Source organism: Pelophylax lessonae (genome assembly GCF_965119305.1).
Source record: "Pelophylax lessonae genome assembly, chromosome: 3".
NCBI lineage: Eukaryota > Metazoa > Chordata > Amphibia > Anura > Ranidae > Pelophylax > Pelophylax lessonae.
Window position 1 is genome coordinate 235,293,298 of NC_138770.1, and position 19,290 is coordinate 235,312,587.

General features: G+C 42.8%; 1 protein-coding gene across 1 annotated transcript in view; it reads right to left on the bottom strand.

Moving 5' to 3' along the window:
- Positions 1-19,290, bottom strand: part of MINDY4B (MINDY family member 4B) — a 115,997-nt gene that overhangs the window by 397 nt on the left and 96,310 nt on the right. Inside the window, exons 11-12 of the mRNA XM_082251521.1 lie at positions 14,467-14,637; positions 7,479-7,659 (exon numbers count right to left, since the gene is read on the bottom strand). Of these exons, the coding sequence (XP_082107647.1) occupies positions 7,479-7,659; positions 14,467-14,637 (352 nt within the window). The remainder of the gene's footprint in view (positions 1-7,478; positions 7,660-14,466; positions 14,638-19,290) is intronic.

Here is a 19,290-nt window from a genome sequence, read left to right on the forward strand (position 1 = left end):
AAATTGTCTATCAGATACTTACCGTAATTTTCCTTTCCTGATGGACTCCATGGCAGGATACGTTCGGGTAGGTCCCGCCTCCCCTCCTACCCTATAGGACCCCACTCCCATAAATCTTTGCTCCCTTTCAGCATCCGTGTTCTATAACTAGCCTACTCAGGAACTGGGAGGGAACTCCTGCTGCCATGGAGTCCATCAGGAAAGGAAAATTACGGTAAGTATCTGATAGACAATTTTCCGTTTTCCTGACAAACTCCATGACAACATACGTTCGGGAAATAACACGCAATACAAAAAAATGTTTAATTGGTACCATCAACCGACAGTAATTGAATACCAAAATTAACAGAGGATAAAGCAGCTGGTTCAACACAATAGTGAGACATAAAAGTGTTGATGGATGACCAGGACGCTGCCCTGCAGACCACTTCGGGACTTGTCTGGAAGCTGCCCATGATGTAGAGACACTTCGGGTTGAATGTGCCATCACTACTTCTGGAGAAGCCAAGCCCCTTGATTTGTATACCCACTGAATGGCTTGAACAATTCATGCAGCAATAGCTCTGGATGGTGCCCGCATCCCTTTTTTTCTTCCCATGAAGAAGAACAAAGAGAAATTCTGTTTGTCGAAAAGCAGCTTTGGCCGCTAAATACTGTCGTAAGGTGTCACCTACATCAAGAGGATGAATCCGAGAGCCTTCTCCTGTCCTAAAAGTGGGAAAGACAATTTCCCGATTTTCATGGAAAACTGAGGTTACTTTTGGAGTGGGTATTAGGACTACTCTGTCCAGGAAGAAGGTTAAAAATGGTTCTTTTAACCCTAAACTTTGGATCTCAGAGGCATGCCTTGCTGAAGTAATTGCCACTAGGAACACTGCTTTGAGTGTGAGCTCTTTACCGATAGAGTTTTATTACCAGTCGAACCAAGTGAGGAAAAGACGTCCAATACCAATGGAAGATCCCATTTTGGAAACCTCGGTTTTCTCTGTGGCTTAAGTCTCATCGCACCTCTGAAGAATTGGCGGACCAGTGCGTGCTTAGCCCAAGACACTACCGTGAACGCTGAGATGGCCAATACCTGCACCCGTAGTGAGCTGACTGATAACGACAGATCCAGACCTGACTGTAGGAAGCCTAGAACATCCTGTATTGTAGGAGTCTCATCAGGGTTGACTCTAGGAGACAAGTAGCTAGAGAACTTAGCCCAGATCCTCTCGTATACTCTATTGCTAGTGCTACTCCATCTAGCGTTCAGAAGAGTAGGAATAGCTTCTGCCTGACATCCTACGGCCTCCAGCCTCCCCCTCTCAAGAGCCAAACCTTGAGGTGCAGACGTGCTGGGCACGGGTGTAGAGCAGGACCCTGAGATAAAAGATCCGGTCTGAGAGGCAGGGAGATCGGAGCCCGGTAACTGAGTAGTGTCAGTAACGGAAACCACGGCCTGTTGGGCCAATATGGAATGATTGCCAAAACTTCCACTGCTTCCATCCTGAGCCTCCGTAGGAATTGAAGGATGATCGGAACCGAAGGGAAGGCATAGGCCCTGCGAAACTTCCAACAATCCGTTAGGCTTGGGGGTCTCGGAACCTTGTGTAATATTTTTCCAGTTTCCTGTTGCATGGAGCTGCAAACAGGTCGACCTCTGGAAGAAAACCTAGGGACTGAACCCAGTTGAAGACCTCTTTGTTGAGGGACCAGTCGTTGTTGTCGAGTGTGACTCGTGAGAGAAAGTCCGCCTGCAGGTTCTGTACTCCCGGGAACATATGCCGCTGACAGATTGGACAGATTCTTCTGGGCCCAGAGCATAATTGGTTTCACCTCTTGAAGCAGGGACCAGCTGCGGGTTCTGCCCTGTCTCTTCACATAAGCTACTGCTGTTGTGTTGTCTAGCCTGAGAATTACAGATGACCCTCGAATGAGATGACGCAAAGGCCTGAAGAGCCCTGAAGGCCACCCTGAGTTCTAGAATATTGGGTAGAGAAGCTCCACTTGCCCTGTGCCATTTTGGACAAACAATGAGCTCCCCAACCCGTGCTGCTGGCATCTGATGTTACCGTGACCCATGAAATGGGAGCTATGGAGAGACAATTTAGAAGGTTCTCCCATAGCAACCACCAGGGAAGACATCTCTTCATGTTTTCTGTCAGCGATATGTGTTGGGCCAGATCGTCTGACTTCCACTGCTGTAGAAAACCTATCTGTAAGGGCCGTAGCTTTCATAGAGCCCACTACACCATGGGAGCTGTTGCTACTAGAGTCCCAATTATCTTCAGACACTGCCGAGCCGTGAGATGAGAGGAGGAGAGGGCCAGCGAAACCCTGTGCCTGATTACTGGAATCTTCTCCACTGGCAGAGAGATGGTACCTTCCGCTGTATTGAACTGTGCCCCCAAATAGATGAGAGACTGAGTGGGTATCAGGTGGCTTTTTTTCGATATTTAGTATCCACCCAAACTCCCGAAGGACCTTGATGACTCTGTGTTAGAGGAGCTGAGACTTGTCTTGAGACAGTAGGAGGAGATCGTCTAAATAGTGGTGCAACCTGATGCCCCTGACTCTGATTAAGGCCACCACCGCCAACAAGACCTTCGAAAATATGCGAGGCGATGTGGAGAGCCCGAAGGGGAGACAGATAAACTGGAAGTGACTCCTTCCTATGGCGAAGTGAAGGAATTGTTGAAAGTTGCTTGCGACAGGAATGTGAAAGTAAGCGTCCTTCAAGTCTATGGATATTAGCCAATCTCCTGGCTGAACTGAATGCTGAATTGTCAACAGAGATTCCATCTTGAATTTTTCTTTGGAATAAATCGGTTCAGGTGCGTCAGGTCTATGACGAGCCTCCAGGTACCGTTATTTTTCCAGACCATAAAAAGAGGTGAGTAAATACCCTGCCCTCTTTTGATTTCTGGAACGGAAACTACTGCTCCCTGAACTAGCAGGGAGTCTACGTAGGTGAGAAGAATCTGTCTTTTTTCTTCTGATACGGGAAGAGAAGTGGGAACAAACTTGAGCTTTAGAATGCAGTCAAAGGTCCAGGAGTGACCCACAGAGACCGTATTGACGGTCCAAGTGTCCCGGATTGAGGCTGCCCAGACATGCCGAAAGTGGAAAAGACGAGCCCCCACTTGACACGTCTGGGCAGGCCCAACCTCAAAACGACTTAGTGGCCTCCCGGTCGCCAAAGGAATCTCCCATGGAGGTCTTCTGAAAGGAGGACTGTCTGGATTTCCAGCCTCTACCGTAGATTTTACCTGGCTTGTAGCTACGTGCCTCTCTGGCCCGATCTGTATTTTGCTTTCTTGGTGGAGCTCTCCTTGGGCCGACTGGGCGTCTATCTTGAGGGAGGAACCCCAACCTACCGCCAGTGGCCCTAGTAATAGCACTTTCTAATTTATTCCCAAAGAGAGAAGAACCCTCGAATGGGATCCGACACCACACTTGTTTAGATGCAGCGTCAGCCATCCAAGGCCGAAGCCAAAGTGCTCGCTTGGCAGTCACAGAAGATAGCATCACTCGGGCCAAAAGAGGAATGATGTCAATGGACGCCTCACCCAGGAATGCCGACGCCCATTTCAGTTCTTGAATAGGAGAGCTCTTGGCCACCTCTTCGCAGACACCTTTAAGAGTCTCCTCAATGTCTTCAGTCCAGATTTCCATCGCCTTAGACGTTGCAGCCAGGGCCAAAGACGGTTTGCAGGCCATGCCTGCTGTAAGGTAGACTCGCTTCAAGTCAGAGTCAATTCTTCTCTCCAATGGATCTTTAAAGGAGGCCGTATCCTCTAAAGGAAGAGTTACATGCTTGACGATCCTCATCACTGCCGCATCCACTAAAGGAGGGGACTCTAAATGCTTCACTTCCTCTTGTTTAAATGGATACAGTTTATCTATTTTAGAGAGCATAGAATTTTTTTCTCTCGACCTTGCTCCACTCCTCAGAAATAATTTTCCCTAGTTCTCCAAGGAAGGGAAAGTTGAGACGTTCCTTGTTCAACTGCTTAAAAAATGTCTTCTGTTTGGGGGGAGAGACTGTTAGCTCTTCCCAATCAAGAGCTTCTCTTACCGGCCTTTACAAGAAGAGGAACAAGCCCAAAATCAAACCCCGCACAGGGATCATCCGTTTCTGAATCACTCTCCGATAGAAGGAGGGAAGGGCGACTTGGCTGGGAAGAGTCCAAGAAATCTTGCCCCTGCGATTCCATTTCTGGGGAGCGAGGTTAAGCATAGGTTGCTTTTTGGTGAGAGACCCCTGATCGACTAAGGAATCCTTTAGGACCCGTCTCACCACGGTGAGAGGGCAGGTCTTCACCACGGTGTCTTTAGCTGGAAGGGGATCTACGCCTTGATCTGGAAGAAGAATGCCAGTGCTGCGACTTTTGAATGTCGATCCTCTTTGCGATTATTATGCTGCGGATGACACCTAGAACAGCTATAGAAAACATATGGCAGAAAGATAGTAACGGTAAATAAGAGATCCATGCTTCTCCTCCCCCCCCTGAAGCCTGCCCCCCAAAATACCTTCCATGTGAGGGCTGACCACATAGGGACGGGCATGACTCCATGCTGACTGAAGCGATAGCTAGAGGCAGAAGGAGAAAAAATAAGTACTGTGCCTTTAAAAGCTGCAAGGGTGGGGGGAAGGGGAGAGAGGATACCCTCCCATGACCACCAACTTGCAGATAGTGATCCAGTGCCTGGGAAAGCCTGCTACAAAGAAATTACATTCCCACCATTGCTAAGGCAGTTTTCCCTTTTTAAATTGGCGCCAGGATTACGTCAGCGCCGTCAGCAGCAACTGCGCATGCGCAAAATGGCCGCCAATCCCGGAAATGCGCATGCGCCAACCAAGCCTCGCTTTCGGACCTGGCCGCACATGCGCAGAGAGACAGAATACCGGGGACCGAGAAGACACCGGCGGTTCACAGGTAAGGAAGCGCCCGTCCCACCACATCGGACACAGAAAAAGTGGGTACTCATGCCTAGATTTAGAAAAGAAACCTTAAAGAGCTACTAAATAATAAAACAAAGGGAAGAAAGGAAATGCAACTAGAAACCAGGGAAGTTTTAGAATTACAAATTAAACATCCAGAACAAGGTTACTTGCGATTTAGTTCTGACACAGTCACCGCAGGACACCGGACTTCGGGCAACACTGAGCCACCCGCAGCAGCTGGGCTTTTTGGCTACGATAGGAATCTTCAGTTGCCCCCTCCATACCTGGCTAATAGCAAGGGCTTATCGGAGGAAGGACCATGTCGAATCATCCATAACTACTTGACATCCATTGAAGATAGGAACGCACCGTAATGTGCAACCAGAGGAGGACAAAAAAGGAACACGGATGCTGAAAGGGAGCAAAGATTTATGGGAATGGGGTCCTATAGAGTAGGAGAGGAGGCGGGACCTACCCGAACATATGCTGCCATGGAGTCTGTCAGGAAACACAGTCTAACATATAGAAAAAAAATATCTTTGCACACACAATCCTTAAACAGTGTGTTCAGGGCAAAGAGACAGCATCTTTGATCAAGCGCCTTTCCTTGACCCACTGTTACTTGCCTTGCCAGCAATAAATGTCAGTGCTAAGAGAGATGTGACCGTTCTTGAGCCTAGCAGTTGGCTGCTAGAGTACTGTCACTTGGGAGGAGGTTACTTCCTTCCATATGCTGTACTGAGAAGCAGTGGGTATTTTTATCAGCTTGGGCAGTATAAGGAGTGGCAGCAGGGTGGACAAGGTAACTGTGCCTCCAACTTATTTGCATACAGTGCATCCCCAAAGTTTTCACAGCGCTTCACTTTTTCTACATTTTGTTACGTTACAGCCTTATTCCAAAATGGATTAAATTCATTATTTTCCTCAAAATTCTACAAATAATATCCCATAATGACAACGTGAAAGAAGTTTGTTTCAAATATTTGCAAATTTATTAAAAATAACAAATGAAAAAAATCCCATGTACATGTGTATTCACAGTCTTTGCTCAATACTTTGTTGAAGCACCTTTGACACCAATTACAGCCTCAAGTCTTTTTGAGTATGATGCTACAAGCTTGGCACACCTATTTTTTGGCAGTTTTCCTTATTCTTCTTCTTCTCCATCAGGTTGGATGGGGAGAATCAGTGCACAGCCATTTTCATATCTCTCCAGAGATGTTCCATCGGGTTCAAGTCTAGGCTCTGCCTGGGCCACTTAAGGACATTCACAGAGTTGTCCCATAGCCACTCCTTTGTTATCTTGGCTGTGTGCTTAGGGTCATTGTCCTGATGGAAGATGGGCTTTCACTCAAGTCTAAATTCCAGAGCGCTCTGGAGCAGGTTTTCATCAAGGATTTCTCTGTACATTGCTGCATCCTGACTAGTCTCCCAGTTCCTGCTGCTGAAAAACAACCCCATAAGGGGTTAGCTGCCACCACCATGCTTCACTGTAGGGATCAGAGAATTTTGTTTTTCATGGTCTGAGAGTCATTCAGGTGCCTTTTGGCAAACTCCAGGCAGGCTGTCATGTGGCTTTTACTGAGGAGTGGCTTCCGTCTGGCCACTCTACTCTACAGGCTTGATTGGTGGAGTGCTGCAGAGATGGTTGTTCTTCTGAAAGGTTCCCTTTCTTCACAGCTGGAGCTCTATCAGAGTGTCCATCGAGTTCTGGGTCACCTCCCTGATTAAGACTAAGGCCCTTCTTCCTCGATCGCTCAGTTTGGCCGGGGGGCCCACTTTAGGAAGAGTGCTGGTGGTTCCAAACTTCTTCCATTTACAGATGATGGAGGGCACTGTGCTTATTGGGACATTGAATGCTGCAGACATTTTTCTGTACCCTTCCCCAGATCCGTGCCTCAATACAATCCTGTCTTTGGGGTCTACAGACAATTTCTTGGACTTCCTGGCTTGGTTTGTGCTCTGACATGCACTGTTAACTGTGGAACCTTATACAGACAGGTGTGTGCCATTCCAAATAATGTCCAATCAACTGAATTTACAGGTGGACTCCAACCAAGTTGTAGAAACATCTCAAGGATGATCAGTGGAAACAGGGTGCACCTGAGCTTAATTTTGAGGGTCATGACAAAGGCTGTGAATACTTATGTACATATTTTTTTTTTTAATACATTTGCAAAGATTTCAAACAAACATCTTTCACGTTGTCATTATGGGATATTTTTTGTAGAATTTTGAGGAAAATAGTGAATTGAATCTATTTTGGAATAAGGCTGTAACATAACAAAATGTGGAAAAAGTGAAGTGCCGTGAATACTTTTCACATGCGCTATACATGCTGTTCATATGGCCCATTTACACGAATGCAGCTTCGTAGCGCTCATAACTTGTGTCACTGCATTGTGGTGCCATTCATTTTAAACAGTACCCATACTCAAGTCATGGCAACCAATTAGGCCCTGATAAATAAGACTGCCTGTTCTTCTAAGAATTTATTGTATGCCAATAATAAGTACTGATAAAGTTTTAAAATAAGATCAATACTCACCGACTGTCAAATTCACGGTTTTGGCCTGAGAAAGTTGTCCACTATAGAAATAAAGGTCAAATATATGTTCCATTTTCCAGTCACATAAGAGTGATGTGTTTGTCCCAAAGAGGACACTGTATGTTCCATTTATGTTACACAGCCAGATAGGATATTTTGGAGTCTTCAGCATGCTTCCCACCTGAACGTAAATTATAGTAAAGGGCTACTGTAACTTGGCACCACATTCTTGTTGCACAATGTATGTAAATACAAAATTCAGCTCTCATACTGTACTTCATCTAAAACTGTCCCTTCTTTACATACTACCAACCTTGGTTTGCACAAATTAAAATGAGGGAACATGTCATTTATAAACTACATAACTCGACAGCCATGTCCCTCCGGGTCTTTCCGTCATGTCCTGCTCTCTCTCTCTCTCTCTCTCTCTCTCTCTCTCTCTCTCTCATAAAGCTGTTAACAGCATAGCAGTCCTATTGTAGTCTGTAAAAGCTGTTAGTGCCCAATGCGCCTATTGTTCTCAAAAACTAAAAAAAGCTTACTTGTGTAAAAGTATCTAAATTAGCCTTTCTCAACCTTTTCAACACAGAGGAACCCTTGAAAAAAGTTTCCAATCTTAAGGAACCCCTGCTAAAAATGTCTTTATCTACAACACATGATACATTTGTGTGATGGTCAGTGAGAAGAATGCCCCTTACACTTGTAGCCATTGGGAAGAACTACCCCCTTACAGATTTTTTAATAGATAAATGGTGTCAGCTGGGTCTTATCTGAGAGGCAAAAAGTTCTCATTGCTCAAGAAAGCCCTAGCAACCTCTGGAGGAACCCTGGTTGAGAAACCCTGATCTAAACCATCAAACAGTTATCCTGAGAAAGGCATATTTTGACAAAACTTTCTGAATGGGAGCAGCCTGTGCTGCTATCTTGCTCAACCAAAAATATCGGTAAACCCACTCCTGATGCATAGATTTAGCGGTCTTAAGTGGAAATGAGAGTTCTCCTTTTATTGGCTTGGTAATAAAGTTTTATGCTGTGTGGTCCTCTTCTACCTACTGTTACTACTGAAAGACAAGGAGAGCCCTCACTTTGGAGGAGGAGAGAGAAGTAAATATAGAGTGGAGCCAGGTAAAATGCAAGTTTTCACCAAATTAGGGATAAGTTACATCTTCATAGAGCACAGCTCTCATTCTGTTTATTGCTATACTGTGGTCGAAGAGGTTTTAATCTGTGGAGAGGATTGACAAATGCACAGTCTCCTGCTTTTATGTGAGTTAGATCTGCTTTTGTTTATTAAAAGTTTAGGATTATTACAATCGGGATCTCCTTTTATATTCTATATTGAATGAGAGCTGCGCTCGATAAAGATGTAACATCAGCCCTAGCATACAAGTTGAGAGGCCATAAGATTCATTAAAAGGCATAGTCATTTATGTTGCAGATGAGCTCGCGTTTCAGTCTACACTCGGGTGGAAGATTTGCTTCCTTTGGCACTTCACAGCCTTCACTGCACGTTTTTGTGGCACCAATTAACTTTTTGGCACATTTGATTTGTTATAATATGATTGTTTCTGGCAATATCACACTATATTTGTATTTTCTTTCTTTTATATACCTTGGATATTTTACCAGATGAGGATTCACCAAAGTGACTGGTGGTCTTTGTAGATGGTATTTTTAGACTTTTTTGTGAAAGCACAAAACAAGAACTTGAATAAAAGAAACTGGAGAGCCTGAATCTAGACACCAAAAGTGGCAAGATACGGGCTATTCCAAGTAAAAAAGTAAATGGATATGTTGAGGGGGACTCCTGACAGGTGAGCACAAAGTCACATATTGACCAAATATTTTACAAAACCAAAAATAAACTTTATTAGATTGTTAAAAACCATTTAAAAAGAGAAAAGAATCATCATCTTAACATTCACAACATCTTCACAGTAGTCTCAACCACGGGACGGGCTGACGCGTTTCGCCCTTAAACGGGCTTTCTCAAAGACCACAATGTGCCCCAGATAGACTATCACAAAGAAGAAACATATTATTAGTTTACACAAATACAAACATTTTTATGTACATTTAATATGTATCACAAAAACTGCTTTCACAGTTACATTTGATATCATCAAAACATAGAGTTTATAAATATAATATTATGCTCACCAAACTGCAAATGATGTTAAGCACTGATGTTGGAGGGCCAGGAGATCCGATAAACAATCACACCCATGACTCCATGCCCATCCACATAGGGCAAAGGCAGGAGGGGCAAAAAGCCCACGGATATCGAGAGCCGAAGCCAACCCGAAGGACGAAGTGTCGAGTCCGGCGTTAGCCCAAGAGCCAGGTGATCAAACAAAGGGGGGATCCAAAATGTATGGTCCCTACATTAGCATCCTGGTGCAGAATCAAGCTCTAGAAAAAATAAACAATACAAAGGGGACAAAATGACTATAAGAAGCCCGAACCGGGGGTTTCTTGCCCAAACCTTCCCCTTATCTATAGGAGGGGGATGGGGCGGGGGGGCCCGGCCTAGAGGGGGCGCCCGCGCTCTAACCCACCCGCATCCCACCAACATAGTTCGGCAATGAAAAAGCAACATTGAGTTTAAAGTGCTGTCCAAAACATACATGGCTGGCAAAAAGAAGAGCTGACTGCACTGCCCAGTAACAATAGGGGAATCCCAGGTAGCATGGGGGGGCACCATATCCACTTGAAAGATTTACCTACTTTCATGAAGGGACAAGACGGGTCCCTCATACAAATGCTCTTACCTTGACATCTCGGCCGAGTCCGAGCTCCAAAATGCCTTCCCGCTACATGAGCGGAGGCCGCTGGCCGAGTCACGGACTGGCGCAGTGCAGTCAGCTCTTCTTTTTGCCAGCCATGTATGTTTTGGACAGAACTTTAAACTCAATGGAGCTATTTCTTTGCCGAACTATGTTGGTGGGATGCGGGTGGGTTAGAGCGCGGACGCCCCCTCTAGGCCGGGTCCCCCGCCCCACCCCCCTCCTATAGATAAGGGGAAGGTTTGGGCAAGAAACCCCCGGTTCGGGCTTCTTATAGTCATTTTGTCCCCTTTTGGATCCCCCCTTTGTTTGATCACCTGGCTCTTGGGCTAACGCCGGACTCGACACTTCGTCCTTCGGGTTGGCTTCGGCTCTCGATATCCGTGGGCTTTTTGCCCCTCCTGCCTTTGCCCTATGTGGATGGGCATGGAGTCATGGGTGTGATTGTTTATCGGATCTCCTGGCCCTCCAACATCAGTGCTTAACATCATTTGCAGTTTGGTGAGCATAATATTATATTTATAAACTCTATGTTTTGATGATATCAAATGTAACTGTGAAAGCAGTTTTTGTGATACATATTAAATGTACATAAAAATGTTTGTATTTGTGTAAACTAATAATATGTTTCTTCTTTGTGATAGTCTATCTGGGGCACATTGTGGTCTTTGAGAAAGCCCGTTTAAGGGCGAAACGCGTCAGCCCGTCCCGTGGTTGAGACTACTGTGAAGATGTTGTGAATGTTAAGATGATGATTCTTTTCTCTTTTTAAATGGTTTTTAACAATCTAATAAAGTTTATTTTTGGTTTTGTAAAATATTTGGTCAATATGTGACTTTGTGCTCACCTGTCAGGAGTCCCCCTCAACATATCCATTTACTTTTTTACTTGGAATAGCCCGTATCTTGCCACTTTTGGTGTCTAGATTCAGGCTCTCCAGTTTCTTTTATTCAATTTCTCTTTAGGATTGGAGGACTCCTGACTTTCGTGTATGCATCCATGTAGGCATCTATCTTGTTATAATACTGCACAAAACAAGAACATTGATGAATGGACAAACTTTTTAAAATTGTTTTTCATTGTTCACATTTTGTCTCTAAAATATTTTTTTCAGTTTCATAATTTTTTTTGGGGTTTTACAGTCATAAGAATATTTCCAATTTATGATCATACCCTTGTTCATATTGTGTTATATTTACTGGTTTTTACGTGATTCCTTTATTTACACACCTAATTAGCACACTACTTTGTTTACACACACAGATGTTGGTAATTTATTGCTAATAATTGGTGGATTTCTGTGCTCCAGCAAGGCAGTCTGTGAATCATCACTTTGTTTTCCTTTAAGAATAAATGTTATGCAGTCTGAATAGTTCTCTAAATAAGATATGATATAATATTTTAAGCAATAAGGCCAAAAATATCAGTCACCTGCTTGAAAATGATTGAAAAGTAAATAGCACATGTTATAGTTTAGTGATTTATGCCTGTAAACTTTTCCAATACTGAAACTGGGGGTAGTTGTTCAATACTATTTTGAAATAGCACATCTAGGAAAAGCAGTTTAATTTGTCAATATTAGTAAATGCAAAGGTTTGGGGTTTTTATTTATTTTTATTGAATTTTGGATGTGGGCAATACGTAAACGTGCACATCACCAGATAACTCTTACAAATTGGGTGTCATAGTTGTATAGTTTGAGAGTACAGAGGATAACAGAATACGGTGTACAGTGAACATTTCATTAACTAAAGGCAGTGCAGTTGCTGTAGATCTGAGTGGGACATGCAAGGAAAATAAAAAACAGCATTTTTGCTTGCACTTCATTGGATGATAGAAATCAGCACAGCTTCCCCTCATTTCAGATCTTCCCTAACAGCAACTGCACTTCCAACTGCACTTATAGTGCACAGTGGATTTGCCTTTAGAAAATCACCCCCATTGTGTTGGATTTCCACGTCTAACAGGCAGGCATCGTTGGATTGACCAGACTGAGATAATCTACATGATGGCTGGGCAAAGGTTTTGTTTAAAAGAAATCCACTGTTATTGGTCCAAAACCAAAATATAGTTTATATTGTCTAGCACAAAATAATTAAAAGCATCTTCTTTTATACTCCTAATGGTATTCCATATGGGATCATATATGGGTTAGAAAAGCAATAAAACTTTTAAGAATTCATTGGCCAGTAGATTTATATACAAGCAACTGTTTTTACATTTCTCAGATTTCCTAGGTGTCCCGGGTGTATTTGTTTTATGAATTCAGTTTTTGCATATTTGGGAACAGATTATTTTTCATCTTTGCAAGTCAGATCAGTCTTATCTTCACAAAATTGATAAAAAATCTGCCACTGTTGGCATACATGAAGACTTTGTTTTTGGACATACATTTTCTTAAAAGGTAAATTCAGTCATACATTTAGTATGGCCATTTTTTTCTTAAATGCTTTATCTTTGCTACTTTGAGTGTAGCCTAGCCAGAACAGACATAAGATTCTTTTTCCAGGGGCTTATGATCTGAATTTACTACTATTCTGCTTGTCACTGTGTAATACATCTATTCTGTTTGAGCATTGCTGGTCTCTGTTAGTACCTTCTTGCAGCCAAGTACTTGCTTGGAGAAATCAACTTGTCATTTGTCACTGTCATAGTAAGTTAATATTTCAGCATTGGGAGTGCATTGTTTTATACTGTAAAATGCATTATGCATTATGAGTTTTTTTTTTAAAGATTTCTCAAAGGTGATTACATATAGCTATTCATAGAACTGCATTCACTTCTTACCAGAAAGCTAAACCAAATAGAAAAGTTGCTGCAGGTTTAGCAGCATGGCAGAAGCAAACTTTAGGTTATATCAGACTGTAGGTGACAATTGCCAGGTTCTAATGGAAACTTTCTGTTTCTATCCTGGCTACTATTCTCTACATCAGTCATTACTAAATTGTGGACTGCGGTCCGCATCCAAACCAAGTTAATGTCTTCCCCAGACCAATGCAATCCCTCTATTTAGATGCCATTCTGCTCAGAGCCATCAATGACACCGTTGTCATTCTTGTTCACACAGATCCAACAGAAGAAGGCGGGACAGATCTGGATTGAGGATGGGGTTGCCAGAGTTAACAAACAGGTGATTGGTTGTTAGGATGCAGGGCAGTCCTTGTAACCAATCACCAGCTTTTAGCTTCCCCCCTCTGTCCACACCTGCTGTGCTTCCTATCCTCCACCCTGTCTGTGTAATGTGGGACAAGAAGGTGGGGGGAGGTGATGGGAAGGGGAGCTGAGGACAGTTAGGGAGGAGCTCAGGACAGTAATGAGGGGCTAAGGACATTAATGGGATTGTTAAGGACAGTAATGTTGGGGGACTGAGGACAGTAATGGAAGGGCTCAGGACAGTAATGGGGGGAACTGAGGACCATAATGGGGGGCTTAGAACAGTAATGAGGGGCTTAGGACATTAATGAGGCCATTGAGGAAAGTAAAAGGGGGCTCAGAACATTATTGGGAGGCTCAGGGCATTATCAGGATCGCTGAGGACATTAATGGGGAGGGAGGGGCTGAAGGCCAGTAATGGATGGACTGAGAACCGTAATGTGAAGGAGAGTGACTGATGTGAAGGGGGGACTAAGGATGCTGATAAAATTTGGATTGTGATATGATGCTCGATTCAGAACTGTGCATGCTCCTTTGCACGGGCACGTCGCGGGTGGGGCAGCACATTTTTTTAATGGGCTGCCTTATCCAAGAGAAACGCAGGGAAAGAGAATTTCTGACTTTTTTTTAAATTGCACCGCATCAAGCTGCATGGTGCTGCAGCACCATGTGAATTGGTACACGCGAAAATGTGCCGTAGGTGCTGATGTGTGTGGTTGCTCTAAAGAATTATTGGCACCCCCAGGCATCTGCTAAAGTTCAGCACATTTTTCAGTGGATGTCCCCCAGCCACAGAGATGTGACCCTAGCCCAAGAGGACAGGGGGGCTGTGATGTAAAAGATCTGAGTTATCGCACAAACATGCGATTCAGACCTTTGCTGGGAGAAAATTTTACTGACTGGAATGGACCACCATAAATTTGAATTCAATACCCCTGCTCTACATATTTGTTCTTTGTATCTGACGATCCATGTCAATAGTACTATCACAAATAAAAAAAATAAAAAAAACTGGAAACCTGTCTAGTACAGCTTGTACTATGCTTCACCTGGGGAAGTTTGTGCTGTTCCATTTCATCTCTGCTCCAGTGTAAGTAGCCTACATCACTGCGTGTGAGGATTCCATGAAGTTCTTGCTCCAGCTTCTGTTCTTCCAGAATTTGGTCCCCATTAAAGACATGAGGGCTTGCTCTCCCCGTTAAAATCAGGTTTAACACAGCCTGTGGAAACCAGTTAGAGTGGAAATAAAATGAGAAAAGTTTAATGTATTTCTTAAACTTTTCTTTCTAGAATTTTTTTTTTATGTGGAAGAAGGCAAACAATTGACCAAAGCAGGTTTATACATTTTGTTCCCAGTATTATGTCACACATGCTGTACACATCATGCCACATTACACTAGTAATATTTTCCAATTCTTAGCCCTTATTAACATAGATGTTTGTTTCCATATGTAAGTCTGAACAACAAAATGTATAGAATGCATTTATTAGACATTTGCAAAGCTTTTAGCAAGCCTCAAGCTGCATACACACTATACAATTATCTTTAGATTTTTTTCCTTTAGATTTACCAAAACCATATAATATGAGGTCCAACCTAAACACTTTCAATTTGTATGCAATTAGGCAGACCCTTGCGCTACATAGTTAAAGTTAAATCTAAAGGAAATCGGACAACAAAAGTTGTACAGTGTGTATCCCGCTCTAGGCAGCTTTCTTGAAGCACTCTTCAGCTGCACCTGGAATTACTAAACACAGATCTTAAATGGAGTCCTAGCTATCATTTAAAAAAGCTGCTGTAGGCTTTTGCAAGTTTCAACACTCTTCAAAGCTTGCTAAAAGATGCTAGCATCTTGTTTAAAATAGCATCCAGCGCTCCCATTAAAATCTACAAGACTCCAAGAGGGGAACTAAGGAGTATTTTAGGGGTTTCAAGAGAGAGACAACTTTTATTGAAAGCTCAATAAGGACTATTTACAGTAAGCGTTGTGGTAGTGCACCTGCATTAACACAGTGTGTTAATATGCATGTAGCTCTCTCCTAGGTAGGTTATAGGTAGGTAAAGCCTAGTGTCTCCATCTGCTTATCAGAGGAGCCTGATTGTTAGTTAGGCCTGTTGCATGTGTCAATGTGTGATTCTTCTGGCCTGAGGGAGTGTCCTCACTGTATCCAATACATGTTATAAAAGCCAAGGGCACATATGACAGGGTGTCTTTGGGTGGGAAGCCAGGTCCCAGAAGAAAGGTAACATTTGTCTCTCCTTCTGCTGCAGTGGATGGTGGTCACAGACAGTTGGCCTTGTGAGCCAGGAGTGTGGAGCTGAGCCAGGAGGTCCAGAAAAGCTGACTGGTGGAGTTGAAGGCAGAGCAACCTTGGGAAAAACAGTGTCCGTGAGTACCAGGAAGCTTGCCAGGGGTCTGCCCATGAAGGGACCACTCAAGTGGAGAGTCAGTGGACAGGTGTCAGCACACTCAGCAAGTGAGAAAGGGGGTGCCAGGTTAGAACCCTGAAGAGTAATTCAAGCAGGAACACATTATCTATCTTCACTTCAGTGGCAAGGTGAAGCAGCGGCCTTGCAGCTCACTACAGCTAGCTGTCCTCAAGATTGTGCATAGTTCATAGTTGGTGTATCCCACGCATCCCTTCTCCTATCCCAGTTCCAAATAAAAACACAAATACCATCATCCCCTGGATTGATTATTGACTGAGCCAAGGACTTTCAATGCTAATTATCTGCTATCAGTTGCTAAGGGTAACTAAGGGGAATCCAGAAAGTGTAATTCTCAGCAGTCCTCTAGGGGGCAGTGCTACGTGCATTTAAGCATACTACATTAGGCAGTGAACCTTCACCCCTTAACAAACGAAAATGACCACAGTGCACCACAACACATGAATTTTGCTTTAGCAAATTGCCCACTTTTGGATGTCATTCAGAATCAATGATACCACAATGCACATTTTTTTTCTTTTCCTTGATATTTGTAAATTTAACGCTGGCTTCAGCTAAATGTTTTTGTTTTTTTAGTTTTGGATTGAATGTAATTAGAATAGAACCCTTTTCAGTTTTTTGTTCCTAAAAATTTCCCCTCACTTCCTAGCCTGGTAGAAAAGTGTCACGTGGACAGAAAATGGTATTAGAGAAGTTACAAGAAAAATGTTACAAAAAAAAACTAAAAGGAAAGGGGAAATGGGTTCACAGGCATTAATAACAACTTGAAAGAATTTCTAATGCTAAGTAGACACAGGCTGAAAATCAGCTGAAATCGGTTGGTTCGGCAGGAATCGGACGACTTTCGGTCCATGTGTACAGCTCTCTGTTCTACAGAACCTGGCCTCAAGACCAGCTTCTGTTAAAGGAAAACTAACATCCCATCAGCACTCGCAGCCAATGGCTGCCAGCGCTGATCAGTGTGTTCTGGCAAAGGGGGTGGGGGCAGTCCTCCTGTCAGAACACAAGGGCACAAGGGGGGGGGGGGGATCGCCACACTAGCATCATTTTGTTCGTACAAAGTTTTTTTTGTTCAGCCCGCTGGGTTAAATGAAATAAACTAGTAAGTAGTATATGTGATTTGCCACAAATGTCCAGTTGCCTCCATCCCTTTGTATATATGCAGAAGCAAAAAGATTTATGGGACTTTAATTGAGGTCAATTGGACATAAAAATATTCTTTATTCAATGACATGAATGATATGATATAAAAAACACTGTAGCATAATTACATACAGAGATAACGCACACAGTAAATACAGCAATACATAATGAATACAAAATAAATAAAAAAAAATTCTAGGACCAAAAAATGGATCACTCAAGAATATAATGGATATAGTATGACATAAATGCTCTGTGTGCTCACAATCTTTAAATATATCACAGTTAGATGAAACATATGAGTAATTGTAGGCTCAACGCATTTCATGGACCTCTGTCCATTCATCAGGAGCTTGAATGTTTGTCTAAAAATGAGAATATGGGTTATATTGATGTACTAGTGTAGAAAATGGACTATAATGGGAGATATAATGGAATGGACACTACCTTAAGCAGTTATTTATTTTGGATTCATTATGTATTGCTGTATTTACTGTGTGTGTTATCTCTGTATGTATTTATGCTATAGTGTTTTTTATATCATATCATTCATGTCATTGAATAAAGAATATTTTAATGTCCAATTGACCTCAATTAAAGTCCCATAAATCTTTTTTGCTTCTACATATATACAAAGGGATGGAGGCAACTGGACATTTGTTGCAAATCACATATACTACTTCCTTGTACACATTGGGGTGGAAGACACCCGCTTTTGGTTTGCCACAGTTTATTAATTATTTCTGATTAATATATATTTTCCATATATTTTATACTTTTTACAACCAGCTTTTTTTCATAATTTACAAATGACATCTATAAAACATATTTTTTGAGCTTTTCATTATCCAGTCTGAATCTGTTGGATTTGAGCTGTTGCAGGCTACCTGTCCAGGGCTGCGATGGGCAGCCGACTACCTCCCCCCTGTGCCTGTCTCTGCTCCCGCATCTGGGCTGGGGGCGGGGTATCATGCCCCCCCATCGGCGCCATGCTTAGGCCGTGAGGCGTCATGTTACCAGGGCAACTCTTCCATCCTCCTGTGACGTCAGGGGTGGTCTGTTCCTACCAATGTCCGGTCTGTTTGACCAGATGTGGTGAGGTACACTAGCCGCCTATTTATACTGATGCCAGCATGGCGCTGGCGTGGTATCACCCCTACACCTCGGACACATGTTTTGGATGGACCTATGATCACTTCTACTGGGACTCCTCACTTTCTGGTATTTCTGACAATATTCTACTTTATAGTCCAATCTTATCACTGATCATATGCTATATTGAATACAATAGTGTATGTCTTACTTTAGTCACCCTCGTTGCGCACCGATCCTCACTCTGCTTATAGCACTCTTTCTCTGGCACCCCCTTTCAGGGGCTGTCTTTCTTTATTTATATTCATTGTTTTCCCACTTCACGTCCACCCTTTTTCTCCTCCAATCCATTCTGGGCTCCACATGCATTCCCAATATGCACTTTATCACTTTTTTTTTTTGTATATTTCACCTTTGGTGATTTACTCAGATACTTTCTCTGGTATATTGCTTTGACTATATGCACTTTATTACTTCTGTTGGATATATGATTCTTGGTGGCTATCCCCAATATGCACTTTATCACTTTCCTTGTATATATCACTCTCGGTGTTATACTCATAGACACTTTTCTCTGGGTTATTGCTCTGACTATATGCACTTTATTACTCCCTTTGGATACTGTATATGATTCTAGGTGGTTACTTATAGGCACTTTCTCTGGGCTCATTTGTCTGACCTTATACACTTTATTATTTATAGGTATTTTGAGATTGTTTTTCTCAGTATATTTATTCTATATATTTATTTAATTTATATATATATATTTTTTTTTTTTTTCAGACTGCTTTATCTCCCAATGTGCCTTTACCATCACTTCTTGGAGTGACATCCTTGGAGCCTTTTTATTAATTTTTACTCTGTCTTTGGTCCTCTCCTCCCTGTTGTCCCTGTGTGTTGGTTGTGATCCATGCCTCAGCCCCGGGTCAGGCACTCCCTGGATCGGCTTCGGTCTCTTTTTCTCAGACTGGACTGCTCTTGGATCTATGACACTGCTTAAGGTAGTGTCCATGCCATTATATCCCCCATTATAGTCCATATTCTACACTAGTACATCAATATAACCCATATTCTCATTTTTAGACAAACATTCAAGCTCCTGATGAATGGACGGAGGTCCATGCAACGCGTCGAGCCTACAATTACTCATATGTTTCATCTAACTGTGATATATTTAAAGATTGTGAGA